The sequence below is a fragment of the Elephas maximus genome, chromosome 11, assembly GCF_024166365.1.
Source record: "Elephas maximus indicus isolate mEleMax1 chromosome 11, mEleMax1 primary haplotype, whole genome shotgun sequence".
Taxonomy (NCBI): Eukaryota; Metazoa; Chordata; class Mammalia; order Proboscidea; family Elephantidae; genus Elephas; species Elephas maximus.
The window spans coordinates 86,711,488-86,727,004 of NC_064829.1; the positions used below are offsets into that span (position 1 = coordinate 86,711,488).

Genomic DNA, 15,517 nt, shown 5'->3' on the forward strand with positions numbered 1-15,517 from the left:
AGAGGAAGATCTCAGTGGAATAACTTGGGGCTACATTACTCTCTCTCTTCTTTTGCAAACATTTGTGTATCAGTGACTTGGACCATCCAGCTCAATTTACCAACCTTCAAATGGCTCAAGGTAAGGAGGGAGCTAATATGTCTGTAATAGGATTCAGGTTCTGAGAGGTCCAACGGGTTCACTAAAAAGGTTAGTAAAAACTAAAAGAATAAGATTTAATAGGGAGAAATAACAATATGCTGCATGTAGATTTTAAAGAATCGCATAACTGAAAATAAGGATCAGGAAAGAAAAAAAAATTCATCTGCACCAGTGAAGGCTATGAGAACCCTGGAGAGAGCTGTTACCCTGCTTGTGTGAAACAACCTTGAGGATTCAAGTGGACTAAAAAGCCAGGTTGTCTGAAAGTGTGGTGTGGGTGCCAGAACAGGCTAGTGAAAGCTTGGTTGGATCAACAGAGGTATGATACTATAAAAGGGAGGTGATAGTCTAGTTCCATTCTGCAAAGATCACAGCAACCCAGACCTTTAATGAAGGTTTAAAAGCAACCTTAAAGTGGAGGGACTGAAAGAGGCAACCAGGGTGCAGTATTTAGCCTGAAAATACACACACGTGCACAAACACACATTCATAAGTGTGTAAACAAAGTGACCAGTGATTGAGTACCCACTCTGTGACAACCACCCTGCTGAGTGCATCTCATGAGTATCTTTTTTTTTTTTTAAATGGAGGGTTGTCACAGGGTTGAAGGGCTTCTGTGTGAACGGATTAGTTCGGTTTTTGCTTAGGGAATAACTTGGCCTAGCTCTGCCTTCTGCAGCTACAAATATTCACCGGCCTCTCAGGCACACGTTCCTGGAAGCAGTGGTCTGCTTAACTGTTAACAAATAGAGCTGTCCTAAATGAACTCCCCTTCCCCGCCCCAGAGTAACAGTTCCCGGTCAGCGGAGGTTTCCAATCAGAGTGATCCTTGGGCGACAGGGGTCTGGTGATGAAGTCTCTCCAGCTGTGCAAGTCAATGAATGTTCCTAGGAAGAAGAAACCTCCTTTCCAACATCTCTGACACCCAGGCTGAAGCTGGAGAGAAATATTTCCTTCTCGTAAATGCAAACGCTGAAAGATCCGCCCAACAGAGGCCGCCTGCTGGGGGTGGGGGGGATCGAAGATGCTGCGCTTGTGCTGTGACACCCGTGCATCTGGTGTCCGCTCGTTACCAAAGCCTGGCGCTCCCTGAGTCTCAGCCAGTGGCCCAGAGTCTCTGCACACCGTGGGAAGTTACTTTAGCGTCGACACCGAGACTATGGCGTTCCTGTCCGTGGGAGCTCGGGGTGGCGGGCTCCATGCCGGCTTCGGCTTTGCTGTCCTGGTCTCGCATTTCTTTCCCTTCACCCCCAAAGTTTGCTTTGCGGGTGGTGATTTGGAGATAGGAGATAGGAGTTCACACCTCTGGAACGGCCGCAGTGAGCGCATGTGAGTGCGCGCGGGTCTCAGCGCGTCCATATCTGAGTGCGCGCGGGGGTCGGCGTGGCTGGCGGAGCCGGGCCAGACGCAGGGTTCCATGCCGACTGCCTGATCGCCTGCGCGCAGCCCTGTGGCCTTGGTGCCCTGCTGCAGCGGAGCCGCCCCCGCCTTGAGCTGCAGCGCCCAGAGGTCCACAGCCCTCGGACCCAAGCTGGGCGCGCCCGGGCGCGAGGGGGCGCCGTGCCACCGCTGGCGGGACTGGGACGAGCGCAGGGCCGACGGGGGGCGGGCACGGGGCGGGGCTGGGCTCGGGCTAAGCGGATGGGAGACTGCCCCGCTCCCGAGGTGGTAACTAGGCCCGGCACCTAGCACCGGACCCGCGGAGCTTCCGGCTGGCAGGTGAGGCACTAGCGGCAGAGTTGCACCCGCGGCGGGGGGTGGGGGTCTACACCCCAGGGTAGGGGGGCAGGAGCGGGGACAGGAGACCCAAAGGGTCCTGGGAGCAGGGAAAATGGGGAGCAGGGTCTATATCAGAGGATCCCTGGCCAGAGGGGGCAGTGGAACGCGGGCGCTACATTGGAGGGTCCCGAGGCAGAGGCCCGGGTCAGTGGTGCGCCGGGCTACGCTGAAGGAACAGGAACCGTAGCAGAGGTGCAGTGGGGCGCGGTGGTCCACACCAGAGGGTTCCAGGGCAGGGGCGTGGGGCTACCACGGAGTGTCGGGGCCAGGAGCGGGCGCAAGGACTCGGGCGCGTGTCCCGCAGGGGCGATGCTCCAGCACACGCAGTTTCTACTCCGGGTGCGTGGCGGAGGTGGGGCAAGGGGAGCGCCCAGGAAGGGACATTTGAAGCGCCTCGGCTCCAGCCGCCCCCGGACCTCAGAGCTGAGGATCGGCGCCTGGGCAGGGCTGCGGGAAGCTCGCCGCCACCAGTCCTGGCCGCGTCTCCGACGCGGGCGCAGCCCCGGGGGGAGGCCAGTGGTGGACCGGCAGCAGCTCCACGCCCTTCCTTGGAGGTCTGAGCGGCCGCGGCCGGAGCCCGGGTGTCGCCACCCGCCGCCCGCCACGTCCGTCGGAGCCGATCCCGCCGGAGCCTCTGATAGCTGGAGGGGTGGACGGGGGCAACGTCCGCGCCTGGGCCTGGCCTGGGGGCGGATATGGGCCAGTCCTTGGCGCCGCATGCCCAGTCTCTCTGCAGCCCCCTCGGTCCCCCTGGGCATGGGGGATGTGATGTACCCCCACCCTTCTACTTGCACACATGGGCGGGGCGCTGACCTGGGGCCGCGGAGAGGGGCCCGCCTCGAGCTGCTTCGAATTCGGAAATCTGAGAGCCCAAGAGCGCCCCTCTTCCCGAGGGGGTTGCGGAGAGGCTGGGCACACTGCTCCGAGGACTGGCCCACTTACACCGAAGCCTGGGTGGACTGCCCGGGCTGGGGCGCGGCCGCGGGGACGGCTGGTGACCCTGGGACGAAGAGAGCCGGGCCCGGGATGATCCTGGGCCTGGGCTCTGCGCTGACGGCAAGGGACCCCGCGCTGATGAGCTCAGTTTTCTCTGCGCTCCTAGGACCACCCTGCCAGCTTCCAAGCCCCGCCCCCCAGGGGGGTTCTTTGCACACCTTTTCTGTGATCCCGCTCCAAGCCCGCTCTGTGCGTGGTTTCTGCACTTCCCGAGCCTCTCCCCCACCCCGGGGCAGCACCGAGGTGGGTTGGGCCCTTCTCACCTCTTCCAAACTCTGCCCAGGAGTTTGGTTTGGGCTCCGTGGATGGATTTTATAGCCATCCCTCAAAATTCCAGAAAGTCCGCCTTTCCTCTGCCTCATGCCTGGCTCTCTCCTAGGTCCTGCCTTCTGACTGCGGAGGCGGGGGCTCCCTGAAGCGTGTGCACACATCTCACGTTGGAGCGGGCGGCATGCCGTAGATAACGGATTTTGACATTGCAGGAGAAGCTTGGCATGACTGGATTAAGACGTGGCCTCTGAGGATCCCTAAACTGGGTTAACGCCTCAGCACACTTGGTCAGGGGTAGCCAGGAGGGAGCACTTGGGGCCGTGGGTGGACCGGCCACAGGGCATCTTGTGTGCTGTGAGGCAGTGTGGACTGGTCACAGGGCCTCTCGTGTGTGTAGTGAGGCACGGAGCCCTGCTGAGAACCCCAGGGCTATCCTGCAAACCCAGACAGGGGCACATAGCCAAGAGGGTGGTTGTCCTTGTCCAGCCTTCAGTCTCTCTAGGATTTACAGCTGGCTTGTGAAAGGTTCAGTCATTAATAACCCGAGTAGGCGGTTAATGGATTCTAGTTTCTCTAGGATAAACCAAAAAACCAAACCCACTGCTATCTAGTCGATTCTGACTCAGTGACCCCATAGGACAGAGTAGAACTGCCCCCATAGGGTTCCCAGGGAGGCTGGTGGATTCCAGCTGCTGACCTTTTGATTAGCAGCCAGCTCTTAACCACTGCACCGCTATGGCTCCTTCTCTGGAATAAGAGTATCATAATTGTGAAGAGTTCTCTAAGCAGAATTTTTGGGGATGAAATTTACTTGGCTGTGGGTCCTTAGTTACCTACAGGCTACACAGATAATAAGAATTATACAATATTGCCAAGAGAATACCATTGTATCTGTAGCTTAATTGGAAAATGGTTATGAAAACAACTTTCAGAAAGATCCAAGGCCAGTGCCAAATAGTGTTTTGATCCTTTTCGTCTTACCATTTATATATTCCACTTTGCAAAAGTTCTCTTTTTTTAAAGCTTGAGATTTCCATAATTTAAGGGGGAAACTGGGTGTTTTGTGGGTATGGAAATTAAAGGAGAGAAGCGAGTTCTCAGCCTACAGAAGCTGAGGCTGTGTGGTTTTTCCTTGTTAGTGCCACTCAGGGTCCCGCAGGTACTGAAACAGTATACCCTGGCTGGTGAATTGCTTGAGTTCTAATTGAGTTTCTACCCAGTGCATATCATAATTACAGGGTCCATGCACCATAACTAACAGGTGGTGGAGACACACAGGTTGGCAGGAAATGATAAAATCCAAGGCTCGCTCTGGTGCCTGAGTGGGCTTTGGTGGAACCTAGCTGCAGAGGCACTGCTGGGCCGAGCCCCTCTGGGGCTGTAGTGGCTCGGGACAGGCACAGGTGGGCAGGTCGGCTGGCTGCGCCAGGAGTGGGAGGGTGTTCCCGGTTCTGCCGCCTAGGGAAAGCTGTGGGGGTGGAGGGACAGGAGCAGATGGGGCAGAATATATGGGTTCAGGAAGGAGCCTGGATGCCACTGGAGAGGCAGCAGTGGGTCTGAGGTAGGGGGAGGAGGCCTTTCCAGATGGGATGCAGGGCTCTGGTGTCCAAGGGCAGATGTCAGAGGGCCATACACGTAGCCAGCGGCGGCATCCACTGAAGGGTAACTTCCACAGAAACCACGTTCTCAGCATTGAGGAAGGAGACCACTGAGTTGCTGCTGCTTGTGAGGGCTGAGGAGCACTGGGGGTGTCGCAGTTCAGACTAAACCAGGGGTGTCATCAAGCAGGACACCGCGGACAAGAGCCAGGCACCTGACATCTAACCCAGGATCCAAGGACCACACAGTACAGTGCCTGCGCAGTACAGAGCCCTGCACTTGGTCTTCCTGACCACAAGACAAGGGTGTGGACTGAGCAAAGTTTGCGGGTTTGCATCCCCCCTCAGTGAATTGAGGTCCCTGGGAGCTTGTTAGAAATGCAGAACCACCCCCCACCCCGACCTGCTGAGTCAGAATCTACCTTTTACCTTGTGTACACTTTAAAGTTTGAGATGAGCTCCAGGTCTATTTGGCAGTAAAGGAACACAACCACCCATTCCCAGGCAAAGCTTTCCTGACAGTGTGGCAGTTCTCTAAAGAGGAAGCAGAGCAAACAGAGTGAGTTGGTTCTTGGCTTTGGGTCAGCACCCTTGCTGTTCAATGTCTGTCTTGGTTATCTAGAGCTGCCGTAACAGAAATACCACAAGTAGATGGCTTTAACAAAGAGAAATTCATTTTCTCACAGTCTAGGAGGCTAGAAGCCTGAATTCAGGGTGAATCCGGGGGAAAGCTTTTTCTGTGTGTCAGTTCTGGGGGAAGGTCTTTGTCGTGAATCTTCCCCTGGTCTGGGAGCTACTCAGCACAGGGACCCTGAGTCCAAAGGATGTGCACTCCTGGCTCTTCTTGCTTGGTGGTTATAAGGTTCCCTGTTTCTCTGCTCACTTCTCTCTTTTATACCTGAAAAGAGACCTAGTCTTGTAGATTGAATCCTGCCTCTTTAACATAACTGCCTCTAATCGTGCCTCATTAATATCATAGTGATAGAATTTACAACATATAGGAAAATCACATCAGATGACAAAATGGTGGACAGTCACGCAATACTGGCAATCATGGCCTAGCCGAGTTGACACACATTTTGGGGGGACACAATTTAATCCATAGCAGTGTCTTACCTGTGGGCACGTACAGTCTTTGCCTGGCATCTTATCAAGTAGGTTTATTCTGCCCAGATAAGAAACTGTCATGAGAAACAAACCAAACGACAAATCCACCCAAATCATTGGAAGGGGCTCGGGAAGGTCACTCAGCCTCAGAGTTTTTATGAAGCGTTCTATACATGATAGTTCAGCTCTTCATCTGGCAAATGAAGTTATGATTAAACAGCAACACACACAAGGGTTGTTAAGAGCTCTCTACTCTATAAACTAATGGGTGCGAATTCTATCTAGGACTCATTGTGGGCTCGAGACCGTAGGCACAGGGACACGGAAGATGCAGACTCAGACTGGCCTTCTCCGGTCTTGGGTGTTGGGCAATCTTCCAACTGCGTATATAATTCCTCCCAGCTCAGATAAGATGGTTGGACTGGATGCTGTCTTAGCTCTTTTAGTTTCAGAGAAATAAACCTGGACCAATAACCATGAAATCAGTACCCTGGCTCCCTTCCTATGGCTAAATCGTTGATCTACATAGCTGGCACTTGGTTTCAATGCATTCCATCTGGGGCCAAGCCACTGACCAGCACTGCCACGTCCTCTGATGAGGCCATGTTTGGGGTGTGGGCCACCTCACAGGTGTGGCAGGGGGTTGAGGATGCAGCCGTTGAGCCCGCCTCGTTGCTGACCGCCCAGAAAGGTTTGCACGTTGGTCAACTGGATGGATTTGCTTTCATTGAAACTGGTGGTGGACATCCTCTGAGCGGCTCACTTCACACCAAAGAGACTGTGAGACGGACAGAGGCTGCAGAGAGCTGTGGGGGCAGGTTGGAACCACTTCGTCCTGTCTCCAGGTACAATGAGTGCAACTCACTGTGTTGTTTTTCCCTCATTATACTAGTAGTACATTTTTATCGTAGAAGGCTTGGAAATACAAATTAGAGAAGTATAGGTTCAAAATATCCGTGTAATCCCACTCTCCAGTGGTAATGGCTGCCACTTTACAGGGCACCACCTGTTCACCCCTCTCCTATCCCGGACCCCTGGAAACCACTGATGTGTTCCCTGTCTCTATAGTTTGCCTTTTCCAGAATGTCATATATTTGGAATCACCATCTACAGCCTTTTTGGACTGGCTTCTTTCACTTAGCCATGTGCATTTAAGGTTCCTTCATGTCTTTTCATGGCTGACTAATGCTGCATTGTATGGTGGGGCCACAGTTTGTTTATCCATTCATCCACTGAAGGACATCTTGGTTGCTTCTAATTTTTGGTAATTATGAATAAAGCTACTATAAACATTCCTGTGCAGGTTTTATGCAGACGAACATATGTTTTCATCTCATTTTGGTAAATACCTAGGAGCGTAATTGCTGGAATGCATGGTAAGTATATGTTTAGCTTTGTGAGAAACCAGTGGCTGTACCGTTTTACCTTCCCACCAGCAATGAGTGAGAGCTCTGTTGCTCCATATCCTTGTCAGCATTTGGTGTTGCCAACATTTTGGGTTTTAGCCATCCTAATGGGTGTGTGGTAGCATCTCATCGTTGTTTTCATTTGCATTTTTCTGAACATCTGACTTTGAGCATTTTTTATATGCCTATTTGCCTTCTGTATGTCTCCTTTGGGAGGCATTGGTGGTTCATTTCTAGAATGCTCACCTTCCATGTGGGAGACCTGGGTTGGATTCCCGGCCAGTGCATCTTATGTACAGCTACCACCTACCTGTCACTGGAGGATTTTGGATTGCTATGATGCTGAATACATTTCATTAGAGCTTCTAGACTAAGACAGATGAGGAAGAAAAGATCTACTCCTGAAAATCAGCCAATGAAAACCCCAGAGATCACAATTGTCCGATCGGCAACCAATCATAGGGATGGCACAGGACCAAGCAGCTTTTTATTCTGTTATGGGTGGGGTCACCATGAGTCTGGGGCTGACTTGAAGGCAGCTAACAACAACAACATCTTCTTTGTCTGTTCAGATCTTTTGCCCATTTTTTAATTTGGTTGTTTGTTTACTTATTGTTGAGTTTTAAGAATCCTTTGTGTACTTTGGATATAAGTCCCTTATTAGAATCTGAACAAACATTTTTGAGTACCCAGTGTGGGTTGGATTCTGTTCTAAGAGTGATTCATTAGAATGAGAACAATATCTCATCCCTGTAAAATGTAAAGTCTAGCTGTGGGGGAGGAGGAAGTATATGCGTATGTACATTCATAGGCACACACATTCACACACACACATACACTCACACTAATACTCACATTCGTACTCACAAACGCACATGTATACCCACACTTATACTCACACACTCATATACACACTCACACAGACTCATAGGCACTCACACACACAGTCTCACTCATACACATTCACACTCAGACACACTAGCACTCTCACACTAACACTTTCACGCATTCACACACACACTAACACACACGTGCACACTCACAAATACACATGCACACTCACAATTATACTTGCACACTCACAATTATACTTGCACACACTTATACTCACATGACCCCCAAGGAGGTTACATTGGCGTTCCTAAAATGCCTTCTTCGACCCCTATTGGGCCTTAGGAAGAAAGCACCCAGAGTGGCAGCGGCCTGTTGCCTCCCAACTGATATTATTTTAGGAAAACATTTGTAGCATTAATACTTGCTAGAAGAACATTTCAGAACATGTTTTCTCTTACTCCTCTGTTAACGTGTTTTGCTTTACCGATGAAATAACCTCTGCTGTCCGTTTTAATACGTGGCATTCTCCCCTTGCAGACCACAGCCAGGGCCCCCTTTGGGGCTGAACCTAGAAATATGGGCTTAAAAGCGCCTCCAGGCAGCAAACGTTAGCAAATTAATAAAGAAGGAAGTGGCACTCTTCTTCCCCTTTTCAGATGAAGGACAGTCGATTTTCAAAAAGATGCATTGGTTCAGGGCTCCCCTGAGCTCCTTTTCCCTCCCTTCTCCCCTCTCCTCTTCTCTCACTGGAAAGAACTTTGGGGAGACTCCATTCAGCCCCTAATTTTAAAGGTGATGAAGCTGACCCAGAAAGGGCTGGTGCTGACCCCATCCATGGCTGCAGAATTGGGGCTTCCGGAGCGGTGCTTTCACCCGCCCATCGGGTTCGTACTTGAAAAACAGTCCGGGAGAGAATCCAAGTTAGGGAGCCAGGGCTGCTGGCCAGCTCTCTGTGTCTGAAATTTTTTCCACCAGAGTCCTCACGTGGAGAAGTGTTTTCTGCGTACGTGGTGGGACACTTTGAACAAATCACACAAGACTCTCCCAAGACATTCCGGCAGTCCCATTTACCTGAAGGACATTCACTTGAATGAGCCATTTTGTCCAGTTTAATATGCCCTGACCAGCTCAGCATCAGAAAGAAGCAAACATTTGTGAGTCGTCCTATTTTACATGGTGCTTGCATTCCTGAAATAAGTCCACTTTGCCAGAGCATTTTTTTTTCCTAAAGAGGTGTTGAATTCTGTTTAATAATTCAGAATTTGCTAAAGCAAATGGAAGAAATAATGAAGTAAAGGAGCGGAACAGAAAATTTCAAAGGGCAGCTGGAGAAAAAAAAGTAAAATATTATAATGAAATGTGAAAAACCTGGAGTTAGAAAACCAAAAGGGAAGAACACGCTAGTCATTTCTCAAGCTGAAAGAACGGAAGTAAAAATTCAAGCCTCAAGCTGCAATAAGGAAAGATTCTATGGATAATATTAAACGGGACAGGAAGCATCAAAAGCAGATGGAAGGAATACACAGAGTCACTGTACCAAAAAGAATTGGTCAACGTTCAACCATTTCAGGAGGTAGCATATGATCAAAGACTGATGGTACTGAAGGCACTGGCGAAAAACAAGGCTGCAGGAACTGATGAAATACCAATTAAGATGTTTCAACAAATGGATGCCGCACTGGAGGTACTCACTTGTCTATGTTAAATCTGCTGCAAAAGGTCTCTTTAAAGCGTTAAAAAGCAAAGATGTCACTTTGAGGACTAAGGTCCATCTGACCCAAACCATGGTATTTTCAATCACCTCACCTCATATGCATGTGAAGCTGGACAATGAATAAGGAAGACCGAAGAAGAATTGATGCCTTTGGATTATGTTGTTGGTGAAGAATATTGAATATACCATGGGCTGCAAGAAGAACAAATTAATCTGTCTCGGAAGAAGTACAGCCGGAATGCTCCTTAGAAGGAAATGGTGAGATTCGTCTCATGTACTCTGGACGTGTTATCAGGAGGGGCCAGTCCCTGCTTGGTAAAGTAGAGGGCCAGCGAAAAAGAGTAAGACCCTCAATAAGATGGATTGACACAGTGGCTGCAACAACGGGGTCAACCGTAGCAGTGATTGTGAGGATGGTGAAGGACCGGGCAGTGTTTTGTTCTGTTGTACATAGGGCTGCTGAGTCAAAACTGACTCAACAGCCCGTAACAAGAGCGATATTTTATTTAGAATTTTTGCATCAATATTCACGAGTGACATTGGTCTGTAGTTTTCTTTTCCTGATTTTGTCTGATTTAAAAAACAGCATTCACTCTCTTCATAAAAGGAATGAGGAAAGTCTTTTTAACAATGCTCCGGCATTGCTCACAGAGCATCAGGTCTACCTAGCTTTTATGAGGTTTGGTAGAATTCTTTGGAATCTATCCAGGCTTGGTGCTCTTTTGTGGGGCAGCTCTTTGCTACGTTCTCTGTTTTCTTCCATGGAAATTTGCTGGTTATGCTTGCTAACTCTAATGGGATCAATTCTGGCCACCTGTATTTCACCAGGAAATTTTCCATTTTGTCTAGATTTTCGAATGTATCTGCATAGAGGTCTACAAAGTATCTCTTAAAAATTTTTAATTCCTTCTGTTTGAAAAGTCAAACTTCTTGATAGTATAGTGTGGTTTTAAAAAAAGAAAAAGGAAGAAATTTGGATGACTGAAAACTTCCATCATACTAGAATTTTAAGCATTGTTGTTTTCAAAGTCAACACATTACAGAGTATTGTTTTCCCTGAGTTTATGACGCGTTCATACAAGAGAACACCTCACCTGTTGTTTTGTACTGCTGGTTAGAGAATTGCCCCACCAGAAAAGTCGTTTTACTGCCTGAGAATTACAGAACCCCTGCTACAGGAGCAGACTCAACATCAGAGGAAGTTTTAGCTAACTTGCCGACTGCTTGTTAATGTCAAGATGCTCTTCAAGGTATTGCACCTTGATAAAGATTTAATGCGGAGTTATGTGCTGGCATTTCATGGAACAAAGTCTCATTATGTAAAAACTTTAAGATGTGATTTTTCCCCTAAAATCGAAATAGATTTTTTTTCCTTTTCCTAGTTACTAAAATTACCTGTATTTTTCGTTTTTAAAAATGCAGGCAAGAACCATATAAAGAAAGTAGAAATCACCTGAAATCCTACCACCCCACCTGAGTGCCAGTGGCCTGTCAGTGATTTTCCTTCCAGAAGTCTTTATGCATTAGGTCTCTGCCTTCAGACACTGTGCGGGCACCGTCCCCGCCAGCGCGTGTGAAAACCATCTTGGGGGTGACGCTGTGGGCTCCAGAGCAAGTCCTCAGCACATCTCTGCTCTTGCGCTGGTGTGGAGTAAACGCAAGGCCTGCAGCATCGGGGCCCAGAAACATCAGGGGCTTTCTGAGCCACTGACAAATCCAGGACACTAGTCACAAACCTGAGAGAGTTTCTGGAGTCTGAGGTGTCCACACGGGAGGCCATTGTTCCGATTCAAACAAATACATGTTTTTGCAGAAAGTTGAGTGCATTAGGTCTCCTGGGTACTCCCACTTTTGTGAGGAGTTATCTTGCTGTTGTCGTTGTTAGCTGCTGTCCAGTTGGCTCTGACTCATAGTGACCTTATCTATAACAGAATGAAAGGTTGCCTGGTCCTGCACCATCATCACCATCACTGGGATGCTCGAGTCCATTGTCACAGCATCGCGCCCATCCATCTCATTAAGGGTTTCTGTTGTTCTTGCTGACCCTCCATTCACCAAAGGTGAGGCACCTGATACTGTGGTTGGCATCAGGGACCCCAGCATTTCCTCTGGGCATGGGCCTCTTCCTCTCACCCCAGGGCTACTGTGTCGACAGCTCCCTGTGATAATTGCACAAACATCAAGGAAAGGTTAAATTATGTTCATTACACTTGGTTTGAGAAGCTGTGGAAATGATTAATCACTTGTTTAATAAATTGATTTCAAAAAGAAATTACCAATTAGAAATCACAGTGATTTAAAAGGAAAAATTCTGTTGTCTGGAGCATTTGCTTGTGTGGAGTGCCTTGTGCTCACTTCTGCGAAGCTGAGGAAGGGGGTGAGGAGTGGAGACTGGGTGGGGTGTCGGGTGAGGAGGCTGACGGATCTTCAGGGTGAGGATCTCTGTTCATGCTGACGAGGTATGGAGCCTACAGACCCCTCATCCTGCAGATGAGGTGGGGTTCCCCTGACCCCTCAGGGAAGTGAGCTTACAGACCCTTCACTGAAGACTTGTCAGAGCACCCCTGAGGGTCGCAGCCGCTGCACCCCACCCCCTGATCCCCCAAGGAACAGCCCACCACTGGGCTGGGCTCTGTGCAGACAGCAGGGAGGGGAAACTTAGCAGTATCCACGATGACTTTAAACCAAGGTTTCCTCTACTTTTTCCCTGGCAATTTCAGTAGCTGGGCCTCTGTAAAAATGTCTGTCCATTGCCAGAATTCCAGGGAGAGGCTGGACCAGGGTCACAGGCGTCACGCAGATCAGGCCAGGAGGAGCTGGCAGCTTAGAGCTGGGATTTAGTCTTAAGACCACTTTGCCTTCTTAACAATTATTTAGGACCTCTTTTTTAAAAAGGGTTTGTTTATGCATGTTATACTTAGCAAAATTAACACGTTAGAAATTAAACTGGAAAACACTGAAAATGTTTATGTATTAGTTCATTTTAAAATAACAGTTATAAACCCATTATATATTACATGTTTATATAAATAACATTTTTTTATGAAAAATAACTATTTTCCAAAGCCAGAAAAGTTAGCAAGAGGAGTGGCATTGTTTTCATTGTTTGCAAATCTCATTAGCATCTGACTTAATCGGAAACAGCTGCTCCTCCGTCAATCTATAGCCATTTTCCACGTCGTGCAGCTTCTGGGGAACTTCGCCATGTACTCGTGGGAGAATGAAGTGAAAACTGCAAACAACATTGTAGTGTTGTTAGGAAGATTTGGCTCTGCCCTTCCCCACCTAGGCCCCATTTCCTGGCAGGAACCTGGTGACCACGAGGATGATGCTCAGGCCAGGGGGCTGCACAGGACACTGGCAGCCAGCAGAGCTGGAGCCTCAGGATGAAGCGGGTGGGACCCTGAAGCTGGGAGGGCGGTGTCCTTCCTCACCAGGTCTTTGCCCACAGGCAGCTCAGCACTGACATCAGGACCCTCATCCTGGGTGTGTGGGGGTCCAGGTTGAGGGTCATGTGCATCTGGGGATCCAGGCTGAAAGTCATGTTCGTGTGGGGGTTCAGGGTAAGGATCTTGTGGAGGGGGGATACAGGCTGAGGGCCTAGGGGGGTTCAGGCTGAGGGTCTTATGCATGTGGGACTCCAGGCCAAGGGTTCTGGGCATGGGGGAGTCCAGGTTGAGGGACATGTGCGTGTTGGGGTTCAGAATGAGTGTTGTGTGCATGCAGGTTTCAGGCTGAAGGTCCTGGTCGTCTGGTGGTCCAAGCCAAGTGTCCTGTCCCTGTGGGGGTAGAGGCCAAGGGTTGTGTGCATGCGGGGGTTCATGTCAAGGGTCCTGGGTGTGTGGGCATCCAGGCTGGCCCCCATGTGGCTGCATGAAGATATGTTCTCCCTGTGGCACAGTGGCACAGGCTGCAGGGAGCATCTGGGCTGCTGGAAACCTAATAGACTCCAGCTGTCGTGCAGTCTCTCTACTCTCAATTCATCATCTTTCCTCTTCTAGGAATTCTGAGGCTCTCCCTGGGGGTGAGCCTGTGTAGAGTGCTGGCTCAGGCGCACACATGCCCCTGAGGGGCCTGGAGGGGCTGGGCACTAGCATGTGCCCAAACCAGAGGACACCACCACCAGGGGCAGCTCTGTATCAGGGACCCCCGCCCACACCCAGCCCTGGGTGTGCTGAGACGCTGTGTACGGGAGCCCCACCTGTGGTAGCTGGCACACAGGTCTGGAGCCAGAAGTCTAAACCAGGTGTTGGCTGTGCTGATTCCTACTGCAGATCTGAGAAGGGCTGCTCCAGGCCTCTTCCAGCTTCCAGTGAGGCCGGCAATCCTTGACGTTCCTCAGCTCGTAGATGCATCTTCACCTAGCGTCTTCCCCTGTGCCTGTATGTCTCTCTGTCTCTTCTCCTCATTTATTAGACACCACTTGGATGGCATTAAGGCCCACCCTACTCTGGTACAACCACATGGTAACCTAAATGATAACATCTTTAAGGACCCTATTTCCAAACAACCTCATGTTCACAGGTACAAGGGTTAGGACTTCAGCAGGTTTTTTGGGGGGACATAATTCAATCCATAACACATGCTGAGAAAGAAGAGCCCATGGGGACCTCAAAGGTGTGGAAGAAAGGTAGGAAGAGGAAATACTTGGGGAAGAAGACCCAGGAGGACGCCCTGGGTGGGCAGGGACCTAGAACATGAGATGGCTGAGCCTCTGGAAAGAACCTCCCCAGCCTCAAGCAGGAAAGAGGTAACTCAGGGCCAGGAAGATGAGGGCTTTGTCTTTGGTCTGCATTTATAGTCTGTTATCCCTGTGTGTCTGTATAATTTGCTAATGGGAGACAGATTAGAACAAAGGACCAGATTCTGTAAAGCTATTATGCTTTCATTTGTCTTGTCAAAACCCTGCACTTTGAGGTTCTATACTTTCGTAGGTGAGAGTAAGAGCGTTGTTGGGGAAAGGTGAAACATTCATCATGATGTAACTAAATTGGTAATTGGGATAAATCTAAAATGCTCCCCCTGAAATAGGAATCCTTAACCTGGGGCCTCAGGATCAGGTGCCAAGTTAGAGGGCCCACAAAATCCCAAATTGAACACGAAATTGTGTGCTTTTTTTTTTTTAATTTTTATTGTGCTCTGAGTGAAAGTTTACAAATGAAGTCAGTCTCTCATACAAAAATTTATATACGCTTTTCTATATACTCCTAGTTGCTCTCCGCCTAATGAGACAGCACACTCCTTCTCTCCACTCTCTCTCCTCTTGGCCATTAGGGCAGCTTCTGGCCCCCTCTGCCTTCTCATCGCCCCTCCAGACAGGAGCTGCCCACATAGTCTCATGTGTCTACTTGATCCAAGAAGCTCATTCCTCACCAGTATCATTTTCTATCCCATAGTCCAGTCCAATCCCTATCTGAAGAGTTGGCTTTGGGAATGGTTCCTGTCTTGGGCTAACAGAAGGTCTGGGGCCCATGACCTCTGCAGACCTTCCAGTCTCAGCCAGACCATTAAGCCTGGTCTTTTTACAAGAATTTGAGGTCTGCATCGCACTGCTCTCCTGCTCCCTCAGGGATTCTCTGTTGTCATGGCAGTCATGGGTTGTAGCTGGGCACCATCTAGTTCTTCTGGTCTCAGGCTGATGTAGTCTCTGGTTTATGTGGCTCTTTCTGTCT

General features: G+C 49.7%; 1 protein-coding gene across 3 annotated transcripts in view; it reads left to right on the forward strand.

The window, feature by feature from the left end:
* Positions 1 to 1,776: 1,776 nt before the first annotated feature.
* The window catches only part of KCNG2 (potassium voltage-gated channel modifier subfamily G member 2), a 67,894-nt gene continuing 54,153 nt past the window's right edge, over positions 1,777 to 15,517 (forward strand). Inside the window, exon 1 of one of the 3 annotated variants that reach the window (XM_049900942.1) lies at positions 1,777 to 1,860. Coding sequence is in view for 1 of the 3 variants with exons in the window: in XM_049900941.1 (XP_049756898.1) it covers positions 11,821 to 11,905 (85 nt within the window). In the remaining 2 variants the exon portion in view is untranslated. Of the gene's footprint in view, positions 1,861 to 2,018; positions 2,113 to 11,426; positions 11,906 to 15,517 lie in introns of those variants that run through there. The other 2 variants (XM_049900945.1, XM_049900941.1) reach the window with 2 other exon arrangements.